General features: G+C 51.3%; 1 protein-coding gene across 7 annotated transcripts in view; it reads right to left on the reverse strand.

Annotated features, from left to right (window-relative positions):
• KIAA1671 (KIAA1671 ortholog) overlaps positions 1 to 27,498 on the reverse strand; it is a 183,774-nt gene that overhangs the window by 39,295 nt on the left and 116,981 nt on the right. The window contains exons 1-2 of one of the 7 annotated variants that reach the window (XM_044244047.1): positions 20,858 to 21,413; positions 20,059 to 20,167 (exon numbers count right to left, since the gene is read on the reverse strand). The exons of 5 other annotated variants lie outside the window; for them this stretch is intronic. In XM_044244047.1, the coding sequence (XP_044099982.1) occupies positions 20,059 to 20,167; positions 20,858 to 20,991 (243 nt within the window). In that variant the 5' untranslated portion in view covers positions 20,992 to 21,413. Of the gene's footprint in view, positions 1 to 20,058; positions 20,709 to 20,857; positions 21,414 to 27,498 lie in introns of those variants that run through there. One more of the 7 variants, XM_044244046.1, reaches the window with a different exon arrangement.

Consider the following 27,498-nt stretch of genomic DNA (forward strand, 5'->3'; position numbering starts at 1 on the left):
ACTCTGCCTTGCATCCAGAGCACCCAGCCTCTGCTTGGTTTCCTCCAGAGATAGGAGACTCACCACTTCACATTCCCTAATGTGAAGCAAATGAGTATTTGTTTGTCCAACCGTGAATGTCTACAGCCTCCAAAATGTACCCCAGTGATGGGACCTGTTTATTCTGCTCCTAGGGAAAAGTTTCTTGTTTATGAAGCAAAAATTCCATTATTCATCTAAGTTCTGCCTTGGAAGACACACTGAATGGAGGTGCATCTTTCCCCTACTGCAGGGGCCATGCCTCAGAGGTCTGCAGGTCAGCCCTGAGCTTCATCTTCTTCAGGATAAACACTGCGGCATGTGATGCTCTCATCAGAATATACACAAGATGCTGGCATGCAGAAGAGGCTCAGAAACCAGGGAGACCAAGACCAAGACCTTGTGGTACAAATGGGGCGATGAGGTGAAAGCAGGGGCAAGATTTTCATGGGCCCCACAGCAGGGTCCTGTTAAAAGTGAGACTAAGTACCAGGCTTCCCGACTCCTGATCTAGGGCTCTTTCCATGATGCCACACTCTGGATCCACATTATCCCTTTTCCTCTGTAGTGAAAGAATCAAAAATGCCACCGTCTGGCTTAGTGTGGGGAAAAAGCATGGGCTCAGCACCCCCAGATCTGGGTTCAGACTCTGGAGTTGACAGGCTGTGCGATCTGGGTAAGCCTGTGATGTCTCTGAGCTTTGATTTCTTCATCGAGAAAGAGAGGCCCAAGCAAGAGAAAGAGGGAGGGGGAGGGAGAGAGGAGTATATAAAGAAAGGAATGAAATGGTAGCTACGTGGAACAGGCTCATACCATCTGGCACATAAAGCCCAGAGTAGCGACTTCAGAATGTTGGCTCCCTCCCCTCTTCCTCCTCTAAATAAGGTCAGGGCAGTTCCAACTCAGAGCTCAAGTACACTGAAGAGTTTATAGCTTTGGGACAGCACCAAGGTCATGCTCATGGGCTCAAGTCCAAAGGCCTTGATCAAATCCCAATTCTGTGGCCTCCTGACTGTGTGACCTTGAGCCAGTCATTTTACCTCCCTGAGCCTCAGTCACCACCACCGTGAAGTGGGGTAATAATATGTACCTCACAGGATGCCTGGAAGGATTAAAAGCATCCAAGCATGGTGAAGAACCCGGAACAGTGCCTGGGCAGAGCCAGCACTCAATCAATGTCATCTGCCAATAGCATCCTTATGACTGTGGTCCGGCCCCACCCAGGGACCCAGAAGGTGCAGGACTGGAGAGGAGAGATGACAAGGGAAAGCTCACATGGTCTGTTTCTGGAGCTGATGCCCACCAGACAGTCATGTGAGGGGCAGAATCACTTTCTTTTGGTGGCTGCCATTTTAATGACATCTAGAAGGTCACCTTTCCCCCTCTTAGGAGGTGTTAATTAGTCACACGTCTGGCTTTGATTCTTTAGACTCCAAGAGTGGGAAGGAAAATTCAAAAGTGTGAATGTAGAGGGGAAAACAAGCAGCCAGCACTACTAGAAGAAACACATAAAATCCATGCAATAAAGGGCTTTCCAATAAACAGCCCAAAGTGCCCAGGATCCCTCAAGTCTTTGTGTATAAAATATAAAGGAGATGGCAGAGCCTGGGGCTTGTGTGGGGACGGGGGGTCAGCCATAATGTGATGTTAACCCTTAGGCAAGTCAATGAATTTCTCTAAGACTCAGCTGTCATCCCTATAAAATTGGAATGTATATATCATGATGATTAGGATATAACCACCAGTTCTTACAGAGGGCTTGCTGAGAGGCCCTCTGCTAAGTGCTCTCCGTAGTGTGTGCATTTACATGCATTTCATGTATTTCTAGCTTCCCGGAGAAGCAATTGAGATCCAGAAATGTTAAGGCACATGCCTGCCCCAGGATACGAGAGAAGGCAAGTGGCAGATCGGGGATTCAAACTTGGGTTTGCCCAACTCGAGCCCTGCAGCCTTTCTGAGGTCCTGCCTTGCAGAGCTGTCAAGCGCTGGGCAGAGGGGGTGGGGCTGGGCTTAGCTGTGGTCCCCAGCTGCCCCCCACATCCCAGTTCAGCACCACGAGGTTTTCTGAGCTTTGCTGCTCCCCCGAGGAGCCCGACCTGGCTTGACATGCTGGACAACAACAGAAATAACTAAAATTGCTGCTAGGTCTGCTGACGCGAGAGCCACTTCTATTTCTGGGGTCTCTGAGGGACGATTTCCTTTCGACAAATTGATAAAGAATGCTATGCTAAAAACAAAATGCCAGCGCTTTTAAAAGCAATAAAGAAAATCATATGCGGTCTCACGGGACTCTAAAGAAGGGTGGGGAAGGCAAATTTCAGGTTCTCTGTCTCTCATACACACACACACACACACACACACACACACACACACACAAACACACATACACCCCACCCTCTGCTAAGGAGATGGACCCCACCCTCCTACAGTTCCTGAATGGGGTGCCAGCCAAGCCTGTGGTAAACACAGGAATCCAGCTGCCAAGCCCTCTGGCACATTCATTAATTAAACTCTATGGATTCGCTCTGTTCCCGGAAACCTCCACTCATTTCAATAATGATCGGAGGCCAACCAGGCTCAGGCTGTAAAAACAACATGCAAGGTACTCAGCCAGGTGGAGAATAGCAAGAAAAAAAACAAAAAACACTAAACCCACCAAAACCCAAAAAGCAAAAAACCCAGGTCCAGCGGTGAGGTTTTCTGGATTCCATGCCTGCCTGAAAGGGGCTGCAGGACCTTAGCCAAGTCATTTCTATCTCGGCTCAGCCCCTTCTCTGAACAAAGAGGGGGGGTGGCTAGACCAGATGGAGAGTTCCTCTTCTGGAATTTCAAGGCCCTCTAGGGCCTGTCCCATCAATGCCTGGATGGGAGTGAGTCACATATCTATACACGTACCTTCCTCTCCACCCAAGAAAAATAGAGGAAGGAATGTACTATTGTTGACTTCGTATACAGGCAGTTTGGAGAACAGTCCCTTAATGGCAACCGATGTATAGAATTCTAGAGGGGGAAATAAAAATGAGTCGGTACATTTCCTGAAGCGTGTTATGCAAGACATCAATCCAAGCAGAGCTGTTTGTGAATTACATAGTCAATGCATACTACCGAATTCCTCCATTTGGAAGCACGTTCCCACCACCCCCATCAGGATTTAGCATTTTTTTTTTTTAAGATTTTATTTATTTATTTATTTATTTGACAGAGAGAGAGAGATCACAAGTAGGCAGAGAGGCAGGCAGAGAGAGAGAGAGAGGAGGAAGCAGGCTCCCCGCTGAGCAGAGAGCCCGACGTGGGACTCGATCCCAGGACCCTGAGATCATGACCTGAGCTGAAGGCAGCGGCTTAACCCACTGAGCCACCCAGGCGCCCCAGGATTTAGCATTTTTGAATGTGGTGAAACTGGTGTGTCCAGTCACCGCCACAAGCCGTCCCCATTCAGATCAGCAGGCCAATCTACAGCACTTCTCTCAATGGAGATCCCAGACATACAGAATGACAGTGATGGTCTCTGGAGGAAACTAATGTATATTTGCATAAATAAAAGTCCTCCATTAAAAACATTGCTTAACCACGTGGTTCTTAAATGTACGGTCGCTGGTGTTCCTTAGGCACGAAACATCTATCGTATTAAGTGTAGCAAAAAGGAGTTCTGGGAACCTCTCAGACCAGAAGAGTGAGGTGAGAGACAGCAACAGAAATCCTCCATGGGGGCAAGGTGGGAATGGCTGGCTGGACAGATATCTTCCTAGCCTCGCCCTGATATCCAGGGAACAACACATCTTTGAAGGTCCACTCTGACTCCTGACCTCCTCAGAGTTACCATCCATGTGGGTGTTGTGGCCCCCCTAGCAGCTTCTAGAAACTTCTCACAGGTATGGAAACCAAGGCTCTGAGAGGGGTAGGAACTTGTCCCTGGTTGCACCTGGAAGCCAAGGGGCAGACCTGGGATTTGATCCTGGGTCTTTCTTACCCTGAAGTCTGGGTCCTTTAGGTGATGCTGCCTGACCCAGTGGTTCTCAGGCTCTGGCAGGATCACCTGGGGAGCGCTGAAGACTCCACCTTCCTGACGAGCAGCCCAGACCAGCTACATCAGACTGCCCAGAGGTGGGGGCTCTGGGCACCTAGATATTCTGAGAACCTTAGTTCTCTCAACAGTGGTTTGCAAATCAGGAGGCTGAGAGCCTTACCAGAGTGAAGGTTTGGGAAGCCACCCACATCCCGCTTCCCAATTATGTGTCTTGTTAAATCGCATTGACTTAAAACAAACGGGGATCCAAGAGGGAGCAAGTGTGTCTGGTTTGTTTTGGGTTTTTGTTTTGCTTTTTTTTTTAAAGCTTGACTTAAATCAATTCTGGGAATAAGGCACACGTCATTCGTAACCATCTCCCCTACAACAGAAATGACAGCCACCACCACCACGATCACAACAGAGGGTGACAGGTGCCTCCTGAGAGCTCAGGCACTGTATTAAGCAGCTTTAAATGCGTCACCTTGGCCTTATCATAGAACAACCCTAGGAGGGGACGTCTCCATTCCCCCCCTTTCAGAGAAGAAGAAGCTGAGGGACAAGTAACCTGCCCCCAGCCATCAGGCCGGGAGGTGGCACCCATGGGATTTGAACCTGGAACCAGTCTGCCCTCAACCCCAGGTGTCTCCATGAGAGAAGGGATCATGTCACCCTGTTGTTAAAGAGCTGAGAGGAGACCGTGTCTCCACCAACCACAGAGTGCTCCCTGAGTCTGCCCCACACACCAAACAAAACAGGACACAGGCGACAGGCGGGCAGGCAGCCAGGGCCGAAGGTGGCCCCCAGCGCTGAATGGTTTCCTGGGATGACGTCAGCCTGAGCGGGTACAAATGGCCCCTTGACCTGACCAGCCACACAGTCCAGGGGCGGGAAGGGGATGACTTCATCACCACCTCTCCAGAGGGAGTGAACAGCCTTGTGCGACCTGCCAGGCCCCGAAGGGAGCAAAACGAAGCCCAAGCGCCCCCCTGCTCCCTTAGCAGTAAAGCCGCAGGAATCTGCTCAGGGGGAATCAGGCACCACCCGTGGGCTCACCTGTGTACCCCAGATCCCTCAGTGAGCATCACAGGGTTGGGCTACAGGCAGGCCCCCTAGACTCAGCTCTCTAGGGTGGGACCATGGGGGACTGGCTGGAAGACTCAGAACTCAGAGTTAGCAGCCCAGGCTCAGAACCACACTTACTACTGTCAGGGGCAAGGCTAGCCCTGTTTGCCCATCTAGTCTCTGATGGAGGGCAGTGGGTGTTTCCCCGCTTTCCTTTTCCTTTTCTAGCTTTAGGAAAACCTCTTAAGGCACAATCACATTAGTCATGACAAAGTTATTACAAAGATCAAGGAGCAACCTGGATTTGGGGCATTGTGAGTAAGGTGTAGGGGGGCTGGAGCCCTGCCAGCACCCCTCACCTCCTGGTCCCCCCGACCCCATGAAAATCACTGGGAGAATGTATGGTGGAAGCTTCTCTACCTCCCATATTCCACAGGCCTGAGACACTAGGTTCTGCTTTCCTGGGACAGGATAGGTTTGAGGGCAGTGGGAAGAGGGGCTCTCGGCCCAGAGGTGCCAGGGAGGGCACAGCCATGCCTGAGCTCTCAGGGGAGGCCCAGACATGCAGGGAATCCCACAGGGCACATCCCATCCAGACATCGGCGCTTTCTCCATCCCAGTAGGACAGGCATTTTTTTTTTTTTTTAAAAGATTTTATTTATTTATTTGACAGAGAGAGAGATCACAAGTAGCCAGACAGTCAGGCAGAGAGAGAAGGGGAAGCAAGCCTGCTTCCTGCGGAGCAGAGAGCCCGATGCGGGGCTCGACCCCGGGACATTGAGATCACGACCTGAGCCGAAGCCAGTGGCTTAATCCACTGAGCCATCCAGGCGCCCCAGGACAGGCATTTATTTTGTTAGCAATCGGACTCTATGGGATCTTTTCAGCATACTGAAGTCTTCCTAGGATGATGGCTTTCTTCCTGTACTATTTCAAACCTTCATGTAACAGCTAATCAAGTTAAGTAATGATCACAAGCATAGGCGGCCTAAGGAGGTTTGGGATCAGACAAAACAGATTTCATTCATTCATTCACTCTTCACTCATTCACCCATTCATTCATTCATTCATTCAACGTGTGGTTGTTTAAGTGCCAGATAAGGCAGACCGATTGGAAGAGGCATAAAATAATTTTTGGGGGGAGGGGTGTAAGAATGTTCTAGATCTTAGTAGAGGTGTGGGTTACACGGGTACGAGCATTTGTCCAAACTCATCAAGCTGAATGCTTAAGACATATATGCATTTTGCCATATGGAACTCACACCTCCAAAATATTTATCATATTTTATGTATGTATTTATAATATTCTTGTGACAATGAATATGATAATACTCGTACCAATACTAAGCACATTTTTTTTTAAGACTTTATTTACTTATTTGAGAGAGAGAGGAAGAGAGCTTGCATGTGTGCACACAAGGAAGGGGCAGAGGGGTTGGGACAGAAAAGGAGAGAATCCCAAAAGGATCCCACAACCCTGAGATCATGACCCAAACCTAAACCAAGAGTCAGACACATAACAGGACGAGCCCCCCGGGTACCCCAATACAAAGCATATTCAGAGCCAGATAAGTGCCAGATATGGTCCCATATCCTTCAGGACAACCCTATGAAGTGCTAACATTATCCCCCCTTCGAGATCAGGACACTGAGGCACAGAGCCGGGAAGGAACTTGCCTCTGTCGCACAGCTAGTAGGCTGCAAAGCTGGGATTTATCCAACTAGCTGTGATACCTAATTAGCTTTATCTAATTAGCATGGTCTGACTCAACAAAACAGAGAGGCCACTGTCCTCACAGCACTTAGGGTAAAACATAACTCAGCACCCCAGCCACTCAGCTCACGGGGCCATCAGTGCAGAGAAGTAGAAAGGAGAAGCTCCAGCCTCGGTGGGCAAGGGCCCCGGCCACGAAGCGTGTGCTCCTTTCCACGTGACCCCTGAGGGTGATCATGGGAGTAGAGTACTATCAGGCATGTGAAAGCACCCAGTACCGTGGCTGGCACATAGCAGGTGAGCTGTTTAAATGAGCAGAGGGCGGGATCGAAATCAGCTAGTAAGAAACCTTTCTCCTTGGCTCCGAAAGGATTCCAGATGGGGGCCAGGGAAGGCTGGGTGAGCCCAGAGCAACTGCGAGAATCCTGGGATCCAGGGAGATGACTTATGGAGGACAGGACGCAGAGATGGGGCAGAGCAGGGGCACCCACAGAAAGCCCAAGTGGCCCAGAGGGTACCAAACAGGGATGCCAAGAATAAAGCTGGACCTGCTCTAGCTGGTCAAGACAAGGTCTGAACCCCCAAGTCCCTGAGACTTAACCACTGTAGGCCCGGAGACCCTATGGGGAGGACACTCTGCTGTTGAACAGAGAACTCTGATTTAAATCTAGAGCCTCTCTATGCCATGTTCCTAGCAAGAAACCCCAGCTGCACTGAGCCCTATAAGTTATCCACCCAGCGAACCTGGCTGGTGGCCATCCCAGAGCAGAGTCCATTCCTGTGTCTGTCTCTGCGTTCACTCGTTCATCCGACCATCAGCTATTTATGGAGTAGCACGAATGTGTGGGGTGAGTGCTGAGCCCGGAAGACCAGAAAGCACAAACAGTTCTCAGCATGGCCTCCTGGTCCAGCAAGAATCACTAGGGAGAATTTGGAAGAAAGTGCAGGGACACCTGTACAATCAGAACACGGGTGCTGATGATCCATGTACCATGTGTATGTTCATTCATTCATTCACTCATCCATCCATCCATCCATCCACTCATTCATTCAAGTACAAGACGTCCCCTCGAGCAAATCCACAGCATGCCCTCCTGTAATGACACACTGTCCTTGAGAGCTGGGACCATCTCCGGCTTTTTCCCTTCTGATCCCCAGGCCTCCAGATGTGCCCGGCACACAGTAGATGTTCAAGAAATATCTGCTGACTGAGTGAATTGCGTGAAGGAACTGGCTATCCAAGTGCGGCACCCACGGGCCTGTCTTCATCTGGGGCTCCTGCTATAATGGCAGATTCTGGGGCTGGCCTCAGCCCCGTAAGAGCCCCACCTGAGACTCTTCTCAGCGAACCAGCACCCAAGCACCCTCCAAAGTCTGACTTCAGTCCTCCCAGGGTTAGCCTGGGAGTCACCCAGTCACCCAAAGTCAGACAACAATGCTTGAAGAAGTCAAAGTCACTGGCCAAGGCCCAAGACAGAGGAAGCAGCCGTGGTGGGATTCAAACCCAGGCCTCCCGTCTCTACTGCCCCTGTGTTTTCTCCATCCCTCATCTGCCTTGGGCCAACAGACACCACTTAGGCAGCCCCTACTCTTCCTGGTGGTTTGGCTCAGGGGAGGGATTACATTTTCCCACCGATGGCAGAAAGCTGCTAAAAATCCATGGGGCTCACATTATACAGAGCTCTGACAGTCTGTTTCTTTTTCCAGCCCTCCCCCAAAAGGCCCTGTATTTATGCATGAGGAAAGGAAAAAAATCTCCAGCGTAGGATACGAAAAACCTCCAACTGTTGTTCCCTCAGTTGGAGAGCAGAATGCCTCTGATTAACCCTTTGTAGCCACTTCCTTCCTAATTAGCGGCCACTGTTAAAGACTCCCCCCTACCACCACAGGCACCAAATATGCTTCCTTATCAAGTAGCGACTCAGGGGCAAGAGGGAGGGCTTAGAGTGGCGTGTCCTGCAGGGAAGCCATGGGTGGGGAAGCCATGTGGCAGCAAAGGAGTCTGGGAGGGTGGCCGGGAGCAACTGGCTCCATCTCTGTAGCCCAGGCCCACTGGCTCTCCTTGAAATTCCTGTGTCACTGTTTCATCATTCCAGGTAGGGGAATGGCCTGTGCATGGGCCGGGAAGAGGTGACTGGAAAGGGAGACCAGATACAGTGAAACCCACATGATTACCAATAACTACCATGTGCCAGGTGCTCTGGGGGGCGTTTTACACCTGTGACAAAGGAATTCTTGCTGTCGTAAGTAGATGATTTCCTTTTTACAGATGGGGAAATTGAGGCTTAGGCAAAGTCACACAGCTAGCAGATGGAGGATTGGAGATTTGCATCCAGGCTGATCCCACTGGGAGGCCTTAAAAGGTCACACTAGAGCCTCCATTTACAAATAGGGAAACTAGGCTCACAGCAGATGCTATGGAGAAGAGGTTGGCTCAGGGCCACGGAGTCTGGATATGCAACTTAATCACTTTCTGAAAACTTCCCAGAGGTGGGAACTGTCTCATGATCTTTCATGCCTCTCACACAGAGTTTTGCAAACAGCTCTGAAGGATATCAAGGCTGAGAACCGCACATTCCCTAAATGTCCCAACTTTGACTTTAGAAACCCAAGTTCCAGGTCTGGATATGTCCCTGACTTGTTGCATGACTTTCTGTAGGTCTCTTTCCTTCTCTGGATCTTGGTTTCCCCAACACGAAAAGGGTCAGATGGAATGATCTAGATGTTCTGACAAAGCTCAGGAGAGCTCTCAGAAGAGGAACTCTGTGCTGAAGTCCTGTCTCTCGGTGACCTGTTTACACTTGCTTTCAGGGCTCATATAAAAACTTTTATGAACAATGAAACTCTGTTTACCCATCATCCACCGGGGTAGCCACCTTGGTCCACTCTTTGAACTTAGCACCAGAGGTTCTAGAACCTTCCGGGTACTTCCTGCCAAGATGTCTGCAGAGGCTAGGGGAGGCAGCTGTCTCAACACAGCCCCACAACTATCCCTCCCCCTCCCAAGAGCAGAAGACAATTACCAGGAAGAAAGGACAGACTTCTAGCCACTACCTGAGGAATTATAGATGTTAAATTATAGGTGTGCCCAGGGAGGGCCATTTCTAGAAATCAGGCTGGTGAGTGACAGGAATGTGGGCTGCCGGGTAATTTCTGGCTTCGGCAGAAAGCAAATATTTGGATGCAGAGCCTGACGACACAGGACTGGGAATTCAGCAGATCAAGAAAAGTATCTTTGAATGCAGGAGGATATGCCCCAGCCACCCTTCCCCTTCCCCCTCCTGTGACAGGTCACAACCAGAATGACAATAAAGCATTGACTGTGCGCTGAGAGCCATGCGGGGTGCCCGACGAACATGTCATGTCATCCTCATAATGCCTTTGTCAACAGACACGATTTGCTCCATTTTGTAGCCAATAGGGGAAAAACATTTTTTATCAGGGTCAAAAGGCCTGCCCAAATTACATCAGGTGTCAAAGGTTATCTTACCTAAAAGTTAGGAAATTCCAAAGCCCTACCGATGTCTTGACTTCTCTCAAAGTCGGTCAACGAAGGTCATGTGGTTATTGAGGTGCCTCGCAGGGACCTCAAGTTACATTTCTGGGCTCCCATGTTGGACTCCTCCCGTTCATACATCAGTGGTTCTCAGCTGGGGGCGATTTTGCTCCCAAGAGACATTTAATCAATTCTGTAAACACTGGCCAGAGGCCAGAGGCGCTGCACAACACCCCACAGTTCACAGGACAGCCCCTACCACAGAGAAGGATCTGGCCCTAAGGGTCAATGTGGCCGTGGCATGAAACCCTGATCTACATCATGGTGCCTCAAGGCACACCAGGTTTCTCTACTCATGGTCCTGATGGGCAAGGACAAGAAATGAGGCATCAGTGGGCCTGGGCCAGAGTCCAGGTTGTAAACTGGGTGACTTTGGACAAGTCCCATCTTCTCCCTGAGCTTCAGTTTTATCATCTGTAAAGCACAGATGCAAAAATAACACCTACTTTGGGGTGGGGGGAGGGCTGAGGGTATGATAAGACATTGTGCTTTGTTCCGTGGCTGGCACGGGGGAAGTGCTCAAGACGAGTTACTCCATAAGCCTTAATTTCCCCACCTGTGAAATGGGATGATAGCCTCTGCCTTGGAGTGATGCTCAAGCTTTCTTCCTCCCACACTGTTATACAGGCATCCCGTTTTCCCAGATGGCTTTGCGACAAGACACTAACAGCCTGGAGGGAAGGCAGCCATACCAAGCTGCGGAACCAGCAGAGCACTCACTGTGGGGAAGAAATAAACATTCTTTATTGAGCCACTGAGAGCTGATGGTTTGTTACCGCAGCATGACATGCCCTAACCTGACTGATATGTTGGGAATATAGGAGGATAACGGCAGCTAATATTTACTACATACTCTCTAGGTTCTGGGCGCTGTGCTACATGCTTCACCAGGAAACCAGCGCTCACAGAAGTAAAATCCTCTGCCTGAGGTCCCACAGCTAGTCAGTGACAGAGCTGGGATTCAAACTCAGATCTGCCTGAAGGAAGAGCAAAGCTCTCAACTGAATTGATCTAATTCTACCTGTACCTCCCCCCCACCATCAGAAAAAAGCAGCCAAGGACAGCAAATCTATGTTAAAAAGCCAAAAGCAGAAATTGTTCACAAGCTTTGCAATGTTGAACTCCTGGCAGTAAGTTCTGTTTTAAGATCCTCCTTTCTGTGGAGTGGGGCGGTTTGAGTGGACCTAGAGACGAATGCTGGAGAAAAGCCACTCTTGCATATGAGGCTCCCAAATCAGTGTGGAGAGTTTGCTACTGTGTCTGGCTCAGGCTTTATGATGAATGTTTGATGAGTTAAATGTGGGTGATGAGCACTTAGGATCCAAGAAATGGGTTCCATCCTGTGCCAGGAGATTCACGCCAACTCCTAAAAGGGTGCATTGCTCAAAAGCCTCTGGGACCCTAGACCCAGGCTGGCTGAGCAGCCTCCTTTACAAGCAAGAACGCTGGAGGCAAGAAAAGCCTCCAGGGGGAAGCCTGAAAGCTACCCCATGACAGACCTAGGGCAGGTCACTTGAGTTCTTCCCACTGCATTTACTCATCTGTGAGAGGAAGGAGTAATACTCCCTAGCCACGCTCAGACTCTTGCTTGCTGTAGGTATAAGAGAGAAGCATCTGGTATTCATTGTCTGTTGCTGTGTAACAAGTAGTCCCCAAAACACAGCGGCCCCCAATGACAGCCATGTGTTCTCTCTCCCAGTTACTGGCAGTCAGGGATCTAGGAGGGGCTGAGCTGAGCAGTCCGGGTTCACGGTGTCTCATGAGGTGGGGCTCGAACCGTTGACCAGAGATGCAGCCTCCCCCGCAGGCTGAAGGACCTGCTTCCAAGCCCAGTCATGGGGCTGGTGGCATGTCTCGCCTCCTTGCCATGTGGGACCTCTCTACGGGGCTGCCCGCGTGTCCTCGAGCCGTGGCAGCTGGCTTCCCCCAGAGCACAGGCTCCAAGAGAGGTAAGGGGGTCAGCTGCAGGGTCTCTGTGACTTGACCTCAGGAGTGACGCTTAGACTTTCGGCTGGATTCTCTCAGTCACGCAAGCCCACCTGGACTGGCTGGGGAGGCTACTTCCCTGCGCTGAACGTCAGAAGGCAAGGATCCGTGGGGGCCGCTCTGAGGCTGCCCATGTGTCTTGCCAAATATTAGGCACTAATCAAAGAGCAACAATGAGAATGACAGTCACCATTTGCTGAGATCCACGTATGCGCCTGGCACCGTCCTGGCACCATGCTGGGTTCCATGGGCGTCACCTCAGGATTGCCTCCACCACGGCCGGGGGAGAAGTCATAGCATCGTTCCCATCTTACAGAAGATGGACATCAAGAGACAAAGCAACCTGCCCAAAGTCGCCTAGCAACTGAGAGGCAGAGCCGGGATTCAAATCCATGGCTCTGATCTCTCTTACGTGACCATGGCGTGCTAGAGCTGGCCTGCCCCGGCTGCCCAGAGACAACCATGGGTCCGTTCAGGATCCACTGTGAGCCGGTGGTTTAAGACAGCCATTACATTAAATAAACACACAGTTAGGGACATCTGGGTGGCTCAGTCAGTGAAGCATCTGCCTTCAGCTCAGGTCCACATTCTCAGCATCCTGGGATCCAGCCCCGCCCCCCCCATCCCTCTGGCTCCCTGCTCAGCAGGGAGTCTGCATCTCCACCCCACCCCGCCCTTGGTCTCTCTCAAATAAATAAACAATCTTTAACAAAATAAAGTAATTAAATAAACACACAATTAAACCAATCCCACCAAAAGCAAGGGTAACAAATATTCAAATCTTATCATTCCCTAATCACCACCTTCTACTATTACCTATGGCCCTGAGGTCACGGATGTCTGTACCGAGTCTCCGTGGTGCAAGGGCTCCATGGCCATGAAGCACTGCAGGTCCTTTCCAGGCTCCAGGTGCTTGGGCGGTGGGTCCCTAGCTTGCCATCGCCCCCAGTGGGAGGATTTACACCCTGGGGACAGACAGGTGCTTCAAATCAGGGCTTCCCCCTATCCCCCAAGACCCAGAGGTAAAGCATCTACCAGCAAACCACAGTAAGACCTCAATATGCCACTTCCTCTCCTAAGGAATTATCTTGATGACTCCTTGCTAAATACCTCATTCTTCATGAAACCCCCAAATATAACATTCCCCGTGACATGTATCAATCCAGATTTCCTTCCTGTGACGTTTCACTTCCGAATGAGGAAGTAAGAGGCGCTTGTCTGGACAAAACATCTGAGATTTGTAAAATGCTGAAAGGGAGAGGAAAAGCCAGAGTCACAGAAGCCCCCTGACCCCCCGGGTCACAGAGACAGAAGGGGGGGGGCGGTTAAACCTCAGGGACTGCTCAGAAAGCCAGACAAAGGGATGCAAGCCAGACCCACTCTGTAGTCACTCTAGAGAGCCACAGGTGGGGAAGGACTCACTCCTCCAGCCAGAGGGCTGCAGGGCCAGGAACAATGTTTTGGTTTTGTTTTTTCCCCTAAAGGTATGTAAAACTGCTACGTTTCTGAAAGGTCAGAAAGACAGGGAGGACTGACAATTTAGTTTGAGGGAGGGAGGAAAAAAGACAGGAAGGAAATGCATTTGAATGCCAAAACTGGTTCACACTGATGTGAGAATAATGGGTGGATTTTGTTTTCGCTCAGTTTCTCTACACTTTCCAAATAGGAGATGAGCACACACCCCTTTCTTAGTTGAGGGGAGGGCAGAGGAGATCAACATAATTTGGCACAAGCAGAGCCCCTGCCGAGCAGCTGAGCCCTTTGTCCTGCCCTGCCCATCTCTCCAGGTCTTTCCCAGAGGGCCCCAGCCCCTGGCCCAGCCTTTAGCCCTGGCTGGATCCATGAAGGGGCCATTGTTCTCAGGGTGACATCATTCTGTTGCCTGGAGGGTGAAAAGGAGCCCTGAGATTGGGCGCGGCAGGGCCAGCCCTAGAGAAAGCGGCCTGACCACCTCACACTGGTCTCTGGGGCGGCAGTTAAATTCAACACACCAGCTGGGTGCCCTAAGGGGTGGCCTGGGAGCAGGATACCTTGGTGGGGCTCTGGATGTGCCCTGGCAAGCAGCACTTGGCACTGGCCTCGGGAGATGGAGAAAGGGGTCTTGGCAGCTGGACCCTACTCCCCAAAAGGCTAGTCTTGGGAGCAATGGAACAACCTGTACCTGGCACACAGTAGGTGCTCAATAAGTGGGAGCAGCAGAGGTGAAGAGAGCCACAGGAGCGTTCCAGGCAGAGGGAACCAGGAAGGCAAAGGCCCTGGTCCTGGAAAGAACCCCAGACCTCCCTGGGCTGGACTTCTGGTGTCCACTCTTAGAAGGGGTGTAGCTGGCCTCAGTTTACCCATTTGCAAGGTGGAGAGGGCACCACAAGGGGAACACAAAAATAAAGGAGAGAGGATTTTAGGAAGGCAGACATAACATCGCAGGCCTTACAGTCTGGTGGAGGGCACAGAATAAATGAGTGAGAGGAAGGGAGCACAATTGAGATCAGAGGCAGGAAGATATTAATGAGGGTGCAGAGGAGAGAAACACTGCGGGGATTCTCCCCCAGCCTCAGCTCTCAGGAAGTCTCTCTGTGTGGAGGGGAAGAGAGAGGGAAGAGCATTCCAGGCAGAGGAAATGGTGAGGGCAAGCCCTCTGGGTCCGGGAGGAGCTGGCATAGACAGAAGAAGAGCAGGAGGTCAGAGTGGCAGAAGTCCAAAGAGCATGGAGGACAGCAGTTAAGAACTGAGGTTGAGAGGGAAGGACAGCCAGGTTTTGCAGGGCCCTGAAGGCCATAGTCAGAGGCTGGGACTTTCTAAGTCTGGGGTAAGGCAGGGGAATGACTTGACCCCTTGGGTGGCTGGACGGAGGATGGACTGGAGGGGAAGGGCCCGGAAGGGGGAGAGTGGTAGGTTGACTAATGACCTCCAAAAACACCTGTTCACATCCTGACCCCCGCATCTGTGAATGTGACTTTACTTGGGGGAAAAAAAAGGTCTTTGCAGATGGAACGAAGTTAAGGCTCTCAAGACACGATCATGATGGATTATCCGGTGGGGCCCTAAACCCAGTGACAAGTGTCCTTATAAGAGACAGAGGTCAAGTCCACATGAAGGCACAGGCAGGGACTGGAGTGATGCAGCTACAGGCCACAGACCACAGAGCACCTGGAGCCACCAGAAGCTGCCAGGGGTAGGAGGGATCCTGAGCCTAGGCAGGAGGCGTGGCCTGACCGCACCTGCACTGGGGGCTTCTGGCTTCGGACTTGGAAAGGGAGAGGCTTCCCTCTGCTTCCAGCCACGAGGGTTGTGGTCATTTATTAGAGCAGCCTGAAGAAACGGATAACGAAAGAAGCATTGATCAAATCGGGGCTTTGGAAGACGAGAGCCACAAACCCCTCTCCTTTCAAAATCTCTGCCACTTGCTAAGAAAAGGGTTGTGTGTCTGTGTGCATGTGTGTCTGTGAGTGTGTGTGTGAGTGTGTGCGCTTGTGCAGTGGGGAGACGCTGGGCCCTGCTGAATATTTTAAGCATCTACTTCACTCCATAATTGACACAGAACCAAATACTCCCACTCAGCCTGGGCTGGAGGACTGAACACAGAGCCTGGGCTCCAGTGCTCACAGGAGGAGCCCCAGGGCAGGGCATGGCTAGGGGCCACGCAGCACTGGAGTCCTGGCCTCAGCCACCCACTCCAGTTGTGTGACCCTAGGCCTGTGACTTGACCTCTCTGTGCTTCGACTTCTCATCCATGAAACTTGGGGCTAGCCCCCCACCCCATTTCCCACAGGGATGCCAGTTTCTGGCAAGAAGCAGGTGCCTCCTTCTTTCTTTCTTTCCCTGACTCTGGAGATGGGGGACATACACAGGCTACAGTGACCAGGCCTCCAAACCAAATTATACACAACCAGCTCTCAGCTGGGATAGGGGGTGGGGGAATTGGGGGAGCCAATTCTGCCCCCAGGGGACACTGGGCAGCAACCAGAGACATTTTTGGTTGTCCTGACTGGGAGGGTGCTCCTGGCATGTCCCAGGGAGAATCCTTCCATACACAGGACTGCACTCTCCCTGCCAAAGAATTATCTGGCCCAAGACACCCACAGTGGTGACACTCAGAAACTCTGATATGCAGGGCGCCTGGGTGGCTCAGTGGGTTAAGCCGCTGCCTTCAGCTCAGGTCATGATCTCAGGGTCCTGGGATCGAGTCCCGCATCGGGCTCTCTGCTCAGCAGGGAGCCTGCTTCCTCCTCTCTCTCTGCCTGCCTCTCTGCCTACTTGTGATCTCTCTCTGTCAAATAAATAAATAAAATCTTTAAAAAAAAAAAAAAAAAGAAACTGATATGCAGCAGCAGTCTGATGATACGGACGGGTCTTTGCTATTTCAAGATCATTTCCTGACTTCTGGCACATGCATGATGTAGTTGTGTGCTGATGTGTATCATTGTCCGCCTGGATCCTGGAAAGGACCTTTAGGGACAGGAGTAGTGTCTGTGTGTCCACTGTCCACTACCTCCCCTGGGCTGGCACCCTTGGGACACACTCAACCCATGCAGGTGGGCTGAAAACACAAGGACGTGAGGATACACAGGTAAGACACACCCTGTGTTTAGTGCAGAGCCTGTCACACAAGAAATGTTCATGGGAGGCTGGCCAGACCCTTACTCTCTTTCCTGAGACAATTGATCTGGACACCTGGGCAGGTGGGACTTGGAGCCACAGACTCCAAGCCCCAGCCCTTGAGCCATCAGAGTGACCTGTGATGTGTAGTCGTGAAGCACTTCCTGTGGGGGGGGGCACTTAACAGTGGCCAGGGGTGTGTGCTGTTCTTGCTCTATCCTCCTGGACCACCCACCACCCAGCTGCAAACCCATTTTACAGATAAGGACACAGAAGTCCAAAGAGGTGATTTAATGTGCCCAAGGTCACTCGGCCGGCACATGGAGGACTCGAAACCTGATCTCAAGTCTGTCCCATTCCAGATCCCTCTGGGTAGCATTCCCTGACCCTGGAGACACCCCACTTCCCGCTTCTATTCCAGCCTTGGCCTCTGTGGCACTGCCATTGTTCCTGGGTTCTGGAACTTTCTGTCTGGCCTCCACTTGAGAGTCCATCTAGTCTGCTGGGCTTCCTTCTCAGGCTCACTGGGTTGCCGCACAAACGTGCCTCTTCCTGTCTTTGTCGCACAGAGACAATGCGTTTGTTTTTCCCTCTTTCCCCCTTTTATTCCTTGGACTCAGAGGCAAGCCATTAGCAAATTATTTCAAGGCTGGCCTTAGAAAACATTTCAGGGCACGCCTTTGAGGGTTACTTTATGCCTGTGATAGATTCTTCCACAGTGCTCTGAGTAAATATGAGCCTGAGGCTGGACTTGGAACAGAACAAACTTTTTAGATAAATCACGTACAAGTTCAAGTCGTAAGGACCAAAAGCCCGCTGCCCTCCCCACCCCAGCATGGGATAGTCCCCTTGTCCCCAAACTCTCAAGTAATTGTCTTTGGCTTTACCAAGTTTCCTCCTATAAAACAAATATTTAAGTGGGGCCCCCAAGTAAAAGGGGGCGTGTGCGGATTTTCCAGTTCACTGGGAATCTTTGAAGGAACGGCTGGAGAGAAAAGGTCTGGTTGTGGCAACGGCAGACTTTGAAGGCAATGAAACCACACGCTAGGCATGGCTGCACGCGCCCCACGTTTACAGGCACGTCCTTGCTGATAAATAATAATCGTGGGGAATGGAAACACGGAGTGATGATAACCCCCCTTTCGCAGATGAGGAAGCTGAGGCTTCCCTCATCCCGCCGAGTCCAAACATCGCGATATCCAACAGGGAGGAGGTGTTTCCAAGCGTGTGCATCCTCTGTCTGCCGGGCGCTGGTTTCGACCTCCACATGATGCCGTGGTTCACCCCACTTCACAGAAGAAGAAACTGATGCTTCCTAATGGGTCAAATCCCTCAACCAGGACATGGCAGAGTCTGAGTCAAGTTCTCAACTCCAACGCCAGTTGGTGCTCACAGCTCAGTAGATGCCAAGTGCTAAATCTGGGGCAGGGGCCCGAAGCCCCGAGTTATTTAGCCCCTACTTACACAGCGACAGGCGCTGGGACACAAGAGCGAGCAGAGAAGGCACAGCCTAACTGCATTCATTCCTCCACCAAGCTGGGGAGGCAGGCCACTCAGCAGCTGACATACCACACAGGGTGACAAGGCCTGGGAGATCCGAGCCAGTGCCGAGGGTCAAACGGCTTCGAGGGCGAGAGAGCTGAACATTAGCAAACCCCACGCCCTGAACTGCACTGCCACAGAGGGGATGGGAGAGAGAATCATAGAGACAGAGGCAGACAAAGAGAGAGACAGAGAGATGTGCACATAGAGACAGAGAGACAGAAACAGAGAGAAAGAGGTACAGAAAGAGTGAATGAGAGGCCTCCTCTCCCTGGCCCAGGAAACCCCTTCCAGATGATTCTTCCAGGGCTGTACGGCAGCACAGACCCACCAGAAAACATGTCATATTAATGAGAGCTGCGTGTCTGCATCTGACTGTCTGCCTTGCTGTGTGATCCTGGGGGAATCACCACACCTCTCTGGGGACACTGAGTCCCTGCACCCATCAGGGCAGCTGGGAGATTTCAGTAACCATAAGCATGCAGAGGGCCAGCTCAGAGCCTGGTTGACCCCATGGCTTCATCGCTCAAAGCTGGGGCCCATCACGACCATCAGCTCATATCACCATGCTGAACCCAGAGAAGGAGTTGGCCGAGCCCTTCACCTTCAGGCTCTTTTGAGCTGGGCTGACACTGTCTGGTAGCAGAAGCCTCCTCTTTGAAAACAGCAAGCCCTCTCTTTGAGTTCAGCCCTGGTCAGAGAGGGGGGCTTCCCTGAAGTTATTGGGAAGGTCTGGGGAGAAAAAAGGAGGATCCTGGACCGGGTAGTTCAAAGCCTGGGATCCTGGCCCTGGTTTTGCCATACACTCACTGTGCTTCTCCAGGAAGGTGCCTTTCCCTCTCTGGGCCCAGTGCCACCTCTCTAAATCCTCAGTGAGTTTCCTGAGATCGATTCTTTACCATCTCCTAGGAGGAACAGTCATTGCACCCTGCTCTCCTAAATCCCATAGAGCCTCCCCAGAGTGAGAGAAGACAGAGCCCCCCCACCCCGAGGACCCTCACCAAGCCCCAGGCTCACAGCCCAGCAGGTGAGGCTGCCCACCCCCTCGGGTCTCCTTGGATACTCAGAGGCCACTTTGCAATTTCGTTTACAACAAGATAACAAAAGCCCTAACTTAACACACATGTGACGCAAACACTTGGCCACCCTGGGAGGGTCAGAGGAGATGAAGCAGGTGCCAACTAATCCTCCCTAAAAATAGGGGAGCACAAGCATTTTGTCTGGGGCCCGAGTGTCGGCACTTCCAGATAAACCAACGGGCACAGCAAACCCGACCCACATGCCAGCCCCATCCTTGCAGACGCGGAATACGCTTCCTGACTGCTTCGGGAGAGGGAGTAATTCCACCAGCCCGGGGAATCACCTCTGATGCCTCTTTTCTGAGGCACATGGGACAGGAAACGGCAGGGATTGATTGACAATGATTCTGGAAGAGGCAACTTCCCTGGTTGGATCTATGGGGACCCCCCCCCCGCCACAACTGGGGGGGGAGCTCTGGAGGGGAGGAGTTTTTACTGTGGCATTAATATTTAAAAACAAAACAAAACAAAAACCCAAAAAACATAATAAGCTTACAAGGTCTGGTGGCTCCGAGTCCGTCTGCCTTTTCCTCAGGGAAGAAAATCTCTGTTGGCTGCGGGCGGAGAAGCGGCGGAAAGACTCCCGACTCCGGGAGGCGAGATGTCTGAAGGAGGACGTGCGCTTGAAGGGGGTCCGGCTGGCGGGCTCCCCGCTTGTCCGCTCGTGGCCCACCGTGGTGGTCACTAAGTTGAGGGCCTCCTGGAAGGACCTCCTCACAGTGCCCATCCACTGGGTCATGTGGGTTTGGGCCACCGTGAGTTTGTCTCCCAGGTAATCCATGGGGCCGGGGGAGGGGAGGAAGGAGGTGAGCGAGGGACAAAGTAATTTTGCACAGCCAGGGTCCACTCCCTCTTTCTACTTTACGCTCCCGCAAGTTCTGGGCTTGCTTGCAGAGAAAACCCGGCAGCCCTCTTCAGCCAGACGGGGAGTAAATCAGCATCGCGGAGCCAGCCGCCGGAGGCACCTGCGGGTCTCGCCGAGAATTGGGAGGCAGGTCAGGGTCGGGCCGGGAGTCTCGGAGTCTCAGGTCAGGGTGGACCGGGATTTGTAAAGTCAACACGCTGGGGACCGCCCAGCCCCAGCGGTGCTCACGGGCTGCACGGGCTGTGTGGCTGTGACCGGGAGCTTGGGGAAATGGAGCAGCGCTCACTCCAGGGTGTGACAGTCCCCGCGAGGTGGGGGAGGAAGAGGCGGTGGCCCTGGGTGCCCCGGTGCTCACCGTCCCTCAGGTAGGCGGCCCCTCCCAGGCACACACAGGAAGGACCCGGCGGGCAGGTTGCTGGACCCGGCTCACCTGACCCATGCCATGCAGGTTTTTCGTCCTCTGGCCAGAGACTCTAAACCTGTCGGCCGGCAGGCAGCTAGCTCACTTCCGGAGGCAGCCACTAGGGCCCCCGGGTCCCCTGGCTCGGCAGCCCAGGATGACATCAGTCCCCGTCTTAGCGAGGGGCTTCGCTGCCCAGGAATGCAGGAGGGGCCTCGGGGAGGCGGCCGCCCAGGGAGCTGACGTCTGCCCCCATTTTTTTTCCTCCCCCAAGTCCCAACTCGCTCACCATCCCCTGGGGCTGACGGCGACTTCACGTGCCCACAGCCTACCCGCCCTGTGCCCTCACCTCGGGCTGCACGTGCATGCTCGTGGGCGCGCCTGGGTCAGGGATCTGGCAGCCCCGGGAAGGTTGGGATAGTTGAGAAACTGCCTCCAGGGTGACGGGCAGCATCTCGGGACCTCCTCGGCATCATGGTTGTCAGTCTGTCTCCCTCTGGTGGCCTGTTTCTCGGTCAGGTTTTCTGTTCCCTCCCCGCATCTCAATTTCCACTTGTTTGTCCCTGAGCTTGTCTGTCTGTCTGCCTCTGTTTCTCTCCCCTTTCCAGCCTCCTCTCTCTCCCTCCCTGGAAAGCAACACCCAGCCAGGTGAAACCGTCTGGAGGTCCCCCAAGGAAGGAACTGGGCAGGGCTGTACTGGAGTGCAGGCGGGGTTGCCATGGCAACCCCCAGGCGCATCTGCCCCATCCTGGGGGGTAGGGGGGCTGGGCACAGAGAGCAAAGGGAATGATTCATGGTTTACACTGGGTCACATGAGCTCCTGGGTTTTAACCCTTGTGCAGCTAGAGCAGTCGGCATGGGGGAAGGGACTGGGGGGCAGACAAGACGGCAGCATCTGGATAACAGAGGAGAGAGACACTTGTTGAAGTAGCTTTCTCCCTCCCTCAGGGATCCATGCCCCTGTTCTACAGGTGAGGAAATGAAGGCTCAGAGACATCAATTCACTCACCCAAGGTCACACAGCAAAGAGACCATGAGGGCATGGATGGAGGCCACTCCGAACCCTCTGTTTTCTGGGTCTGACAGGGCACATGGCCCAGAGTTGGAGTTTGTAAATATTTATTGTTCGAACGCCGAGTCCAAGACTGAAACCTTGATAGGTCTGACTGCATCCCCAATGCCTTCCCCCACCCATGTTACCTCAGTTTTGAACAAATATTTGCTCCCCAGATGCTGATCAAAGGGCCTCGCTTGAGAAGGCTTCACATCAGATCCCTTTCTACTCTGGATTTCTAGTCCTTACAGCTGTTCATTCATTCATCCGTTCACTAATTCACTTCAACATTCAGAGAGTACCTACACCAGGTACAGAGACTAAGAATGCCTGGCAGGTGGCTAAGACAGTGGCTAATATTCACTGACAGTAAAACTGAGCCCCCAACGCCATTCTAAGTGTTCACTGGAATCAACTTATGACTCTTCACACGAACCCATTTGACAGAGAAGGATGCTGAGGCTCAGAAATGCAAAGTCATCTACCAAGGTCATTCAATGTGGTTCCAAGATGGCCCCCAGCCCTCCTTGCCCCTGTTATTCACACTCTGGTTTGGTCCCCTCAGAGCTGGGTCTCTGAGCCCAGGAAAATAAGGCAGGAGTGACAGGGTGTGACTTCCAAAAAGCTAGTTCACAAAGAGTATCAGTTTCCACTCTGCTCTCTCAGATGGTGCTGGGGGAAGCCAGGCACCGTGCTGTGAGGACGAGCAAGCAGTCCTAGGGAGAGGACTCTGTGGAGGGAATCAAGCCCGCAGTCTGTAGCCAGCACCAGTGTGCCAGCCGTGTAGGGCCATCTCGTAAGTAGATTCCACGTCCCCAGTCAAACCATCAGATGACTGGCTGCCCTTTATCTACCACCTAATGAGGCTCCTTAAGCCAGAGCCACCCCACCCAACTGCTCCCAAATTCCTGGCTCACAGACATCACAGGAGAATCAAATGCCCAGGGGCAGGGTGGTATCTGGTGGGTCAGGAAACCAAGGGCTGGTACAGAATGAGTGAGGGGAGAAAGAGGCTGACAATGGGTTTTTGCAGTATCCTGCAGATCCTATATGTCAGGAAGAATAACTCCATCACAAAGACGAGGAAACCGGCATCAGGCACTACATCCTGCCTCCATACGTGTCTCCAGCTCTGCCTGCCACCCCCCTACGCTCTCCAGGATCCCAGGGCTTCTGGTCTCCCGAGTTTGCCCATTTCCTCACGTGGAGTGACCATGGTCAGCCACCTGTAGCAGACGGGCCACTTCACAGCCCCGCTCCCCACCCCTCCCAGCAGGCTAGGAACAGCGGCGTGGGGCAGACACGAGAACCAGCCGAGTCCTTCCCACCTGGCTCCAGAAAAGTCCCACCAGAAACACCTAAAGAGCTGGAAAAGGACACAGCTTTTTAACAGACCATCTGGACATAGAGGTGGGAAATCTGGGAACCTTCAGAGGGGAAAAAAACGCTAAATCAAAGCAGTATGTAAATCACCTTAAAGTGATAACACCAGTATTGCCCTGGCTGTGATGAACAGGACACTTTTATCTGTAGCAGACATAAATGGAAATTGGTACATGATTCCGAAGGGAATTTAACACCCAAGATCCAAAGTCTTAAAAACAATGGCCTGCCAGGTAGCGACCTACATGCAGAAGTATGCTGAGATCTGTAACTTACTTCAATACACATAAAAAAATAAAAAAGTACTAATGAATGGATGGATGGGTAGATTTTTATAAAGCAAATTTAGCAAAAACGCTACCAATTATAAAATCTAGCTGGTGAGTCTCTGGGAGTCCCCTGTATATTTTTTTCTGTATGTTTGAAAATTGTGGTAAAAGATTCCAGTGGGAGGATATGCCTGCCTTTTGACCCTGCAGTTTATGATCCAATTCCATGCCCAGAAATCTGTCTTTGGAAAGAAGGAGCTACACAAACATTTAGCTACAGGGATGTTTATATCGCAGTCATATAGGAGATTGATATCTGTGTGAAAAATTAGCAGAAACCTGACTGTTTGACTAAAGGGGACCGTGTTCAGAGCTGTGCTGAGCTGTACTGATAAGAGAGCCAAAAGGAAAAAAATCAGGGATACTGATCCTGTCTTCATTTGTAATGTTAACAGCTTGTTCTTCATAGATTTTTGCATTAATTTTTATCATTTAGAGAACCCACATTAAGAGGCACCTGGGACCTGGGTGGCTCAGTCGGTTAAGCATCCAACTCTTGATTTTGGCTCAGGTTATGATCTTGGGGTCAAGGGATTGAGCCCTGTGTGGAGCTCCCTGCTCAGTGGAAAGTCTCTTTGTCCCTCTACCTATGCCCCTCCCCCCTGTCTTTCTCTCTCTCCCTCTCAAAATAATAATAATAATAATAATTACTTTAAAAATCTAAAAAAGAAAAAAAACACATTAAAACATTATTTACCTGGGAATGCAAGCTGGTGCAACCACTCTGGAAAACAGCATGGAGGGTCCTCAAAAAGTTGAAAATAGAAGTACCCTATGACCCAGGAATTGCACTACTGGGTATTTACCCTAAAGATACAAATGTAGTGATCCGTAGGGGCACGTGCACCAGAATGTTTATAGCAGCAATGTCCACAATAGCCAAACTATGGAAAGAACCTAGATGTCATCAACAGATGAATGGATAAAGAAGATGTGGTATATATACACAATGGAATACTATGCAGCCATCAAAAGAAATAAAATCTTGCCATTTGCGACGACGTGGATGGAACTAGAGGGTATCATGCTTAGCGAAATAAGTCAATCAGAGAAAGACAACTATCATATGATCTCCCAATACGGGGAAGTAGAGATGCAACATGGGGGGCTTTGTGGGTTAGGAAAAGAATAAATGGAACAATATCGGATCGGGAGGGAGACAAACCATAAGTGACTCAATCTCACAAAACAAACTGAGGGTTGCTGGGGGAAGGGGGGTTGGAAGATGGGGGTGGGGTTATGGACATTGGGTAGGGTACGTGCTATGGTGATTGCTGTGAAGAGTGTAAGCCTGGCGATTCACAGACCTGTACCCCTGGGGATAAAAATACATTATATGTTTATAAAAAATAAATAAAACAAAAAGTAAAACATTATTTATCTTGATTACCAATTTTTTTCTGCGCCTCCTTAAATTTTGCACTACAGGCATATATTCCTCAGTCCCCTCACCCTGGTCCCAGCCCTGGATTTGCTAAAACAATACAGTATCACAGTTAAGGACCTGGAGACCTGCCTCTACCTCTCATTAGCTGTGAGATGCTGAGTACATTATTCGACCTCTCTGATCTTCAGAGATGGCGTCATCAAACTCATCATTACTGTTGGCACCACTTCCTGAGTGCCAGGCATTGTGTTACATCATCGCATTACACCATCTGCTCCCCCCAACAATGAGATGAGGTCTGTCCTATCATTATTACCCCGCTGCACAGATGGAAAAACTGAGGCATAGGGAAATCCAGTGACCAGCCCGAGGGCACAAACCTATTAAGTGGTGGAGTTTTCTCCCCACTCCCCCCGGGGCTCACACCTTTTGACGACTTAGAGGATGTCATGGCCCCACCAGATCATTGCGAACAGATGGAGGACAAGCGTCCAGACAAGCAGAGGAAAGCAAGGAGCAGGCAGGCAAGAGTGGTACGGAAGTGAGCTGAAAAGCCAGATTGCCTGCCTGCTCCCTCCTGGCTCCCTTTAGGTACAGTGTGGTCTGAAAGTGTGACTATAAAAAGCGTCTCTCCCTGAAAACTGGGACAGCACAAGCACTTTCCCCCTGGAGGGCTCTTTCTGCAAACTCTACTATTCTCTCCAGGAAACTCCTGGGATGTTGCTGGGCATCAAAAAGGAAAGAAAGCCGTCTCCTTACATAATTAATCCCCCAAATGCTGAAGACACTGTGAAGATCCAGGAAACGCATGGGAATTTGATCCACGATGTGAGGTGGGACCCGGAGATCACCAGTTCCAGACAAGCATGTGCAGTTCCCAGAATGAGAATATCAGTCATTCATTCAGTCAACAAACACTCCCAGGGCAGTGACTTTGTGGAAGCTCTGTGAGGGCCCAGATGGGGACTGACAGTCCCTGAGGAACTCAGCATAACTCTCTCTTCTCAGTCATTAAGGGGGTGGGAGGGATTTACAGACCACCTCAACTTGAAGCTACATTTTCTCCCAGGAATCTGATAAAAATGTGCACGCTCTGGAGAATTCCTCAGGTAAACGAAGAAGCCAGAAAAGACATGAACAATTGCAGCACAAGTGTCAATGGCTATATGATGGCCAAGTGTGTAACATGCTGTAGGCATATAAGAGGGTGGGATGCTAAGAAAACAAGAGCAAAGAGAAGATAATCATTTACTGAGGATCTGCAATTGGGAGAGGGGTACCTGGGTGGGGTTTTGAAGGATGAATAGGAGTCCACTAAGAAGGATGAAATGAAATGAAGACCAACCCAAGGCCAGGAGGAGTGACCATATTCAGTCTTGCCTCTGGGCTCTTGCATGTGCTGTAGCCCCGCCTGAACATACCTTCCCTATTCTCCCATCTTTCCTGGACCTTCCCTCACCCCAAGACCACTGTTGGCCTTTTCCACAGCAGCCCCAGGAAGTCTCACCTGACCCTCTTCACGTCCTGCTTCCCAAAACACTGTACATACTGGGCCTGGAAGTACACCAGCATTGCACTGCTGTGGACGGTAGTGCAGTGGAAACTGCAGCAAGCAATTCCTACGTTCTAGGAACTAGCTATCCACACGTCTCATCTCATGTAGCTCTCACAACAACCCTACAGGATGATTTGATATTAATTATTCCCATTTTGCAAAGAAGGGCAGTAAGGTTAAGGAGCTGAAGGGACTTGCTCAAGGTCACTGAACTGGCAAGTGGGGCTTTGGGAAGTGAACCCAGGCACATCTCATTCTAAAGCCCTCATGGTCTTAAGCATGAAAGCCAGACTAACCATACCTCTAGGAGCCCTTAAAATGGCCAATTCTGCCCCCATCCCTGTGGCATGAGACAACAACCCACATGCTTCTCTGGATTGTTGCAGGATCTCCTGGGGTCAAGAAACAGGTGCAGGACTGATGTGCTTGTAAATCAACTGGTTTCCTTTCTTACCACCTGGCTTGGAGAACGATTCCTGGGACATGTGGGAAGGGCTGACCCAAGGACCCAGTTTAAACCCGTTTTGTCTCCTCTCGGATGGAGAAATGCTGTCGGAGAGCCAGCTGATGGCTCGGGGTCTCCCTCCAAAGCTGACATCCCTTGGCTCGGAGTCATGGTTTCCTTACGGTAAAGAAAAGATCATAAGGCCTGCCCATCTGCTCCAAAGGCTGTGGCAAAGAACCAACTAAGATCGTTCTTGCCCAGCACATAGAAGAAAATAAATGGCAGCCACAAGAGGTGATATTTACTCTATTGTAATTGATATCTTCCCATTGTCCAGGACAATCCTGGACTCTTAAAGAGTCAGAACTGGAATGACCAGGGGAGATAGACCTAGGCCAACCTTCTCATTTCACCCAAGAAACAGGCCATGATGAAGGGCTATGTCTCAGGCCCCACAGTAAATTTGTGGCAGGCCCCCTCTGATTTCCCCCAGGAGATCTGGAGTCCTGCAGTTGGAC

This window comes from Neovison vison, chromosome 3, assembly GCF_020171115.1.
Source record: "Neovison vison isolate M4711 chromosome 3, ASM_NN_V1, whole genome shotgun sequence".
In the NCBI taxonomy this organism is placed as follows: Eukaryota; Metazoa; Chordata; class Mammalia; order Carnivora; family Mustelidae; genus Neogale; species Neogale vison.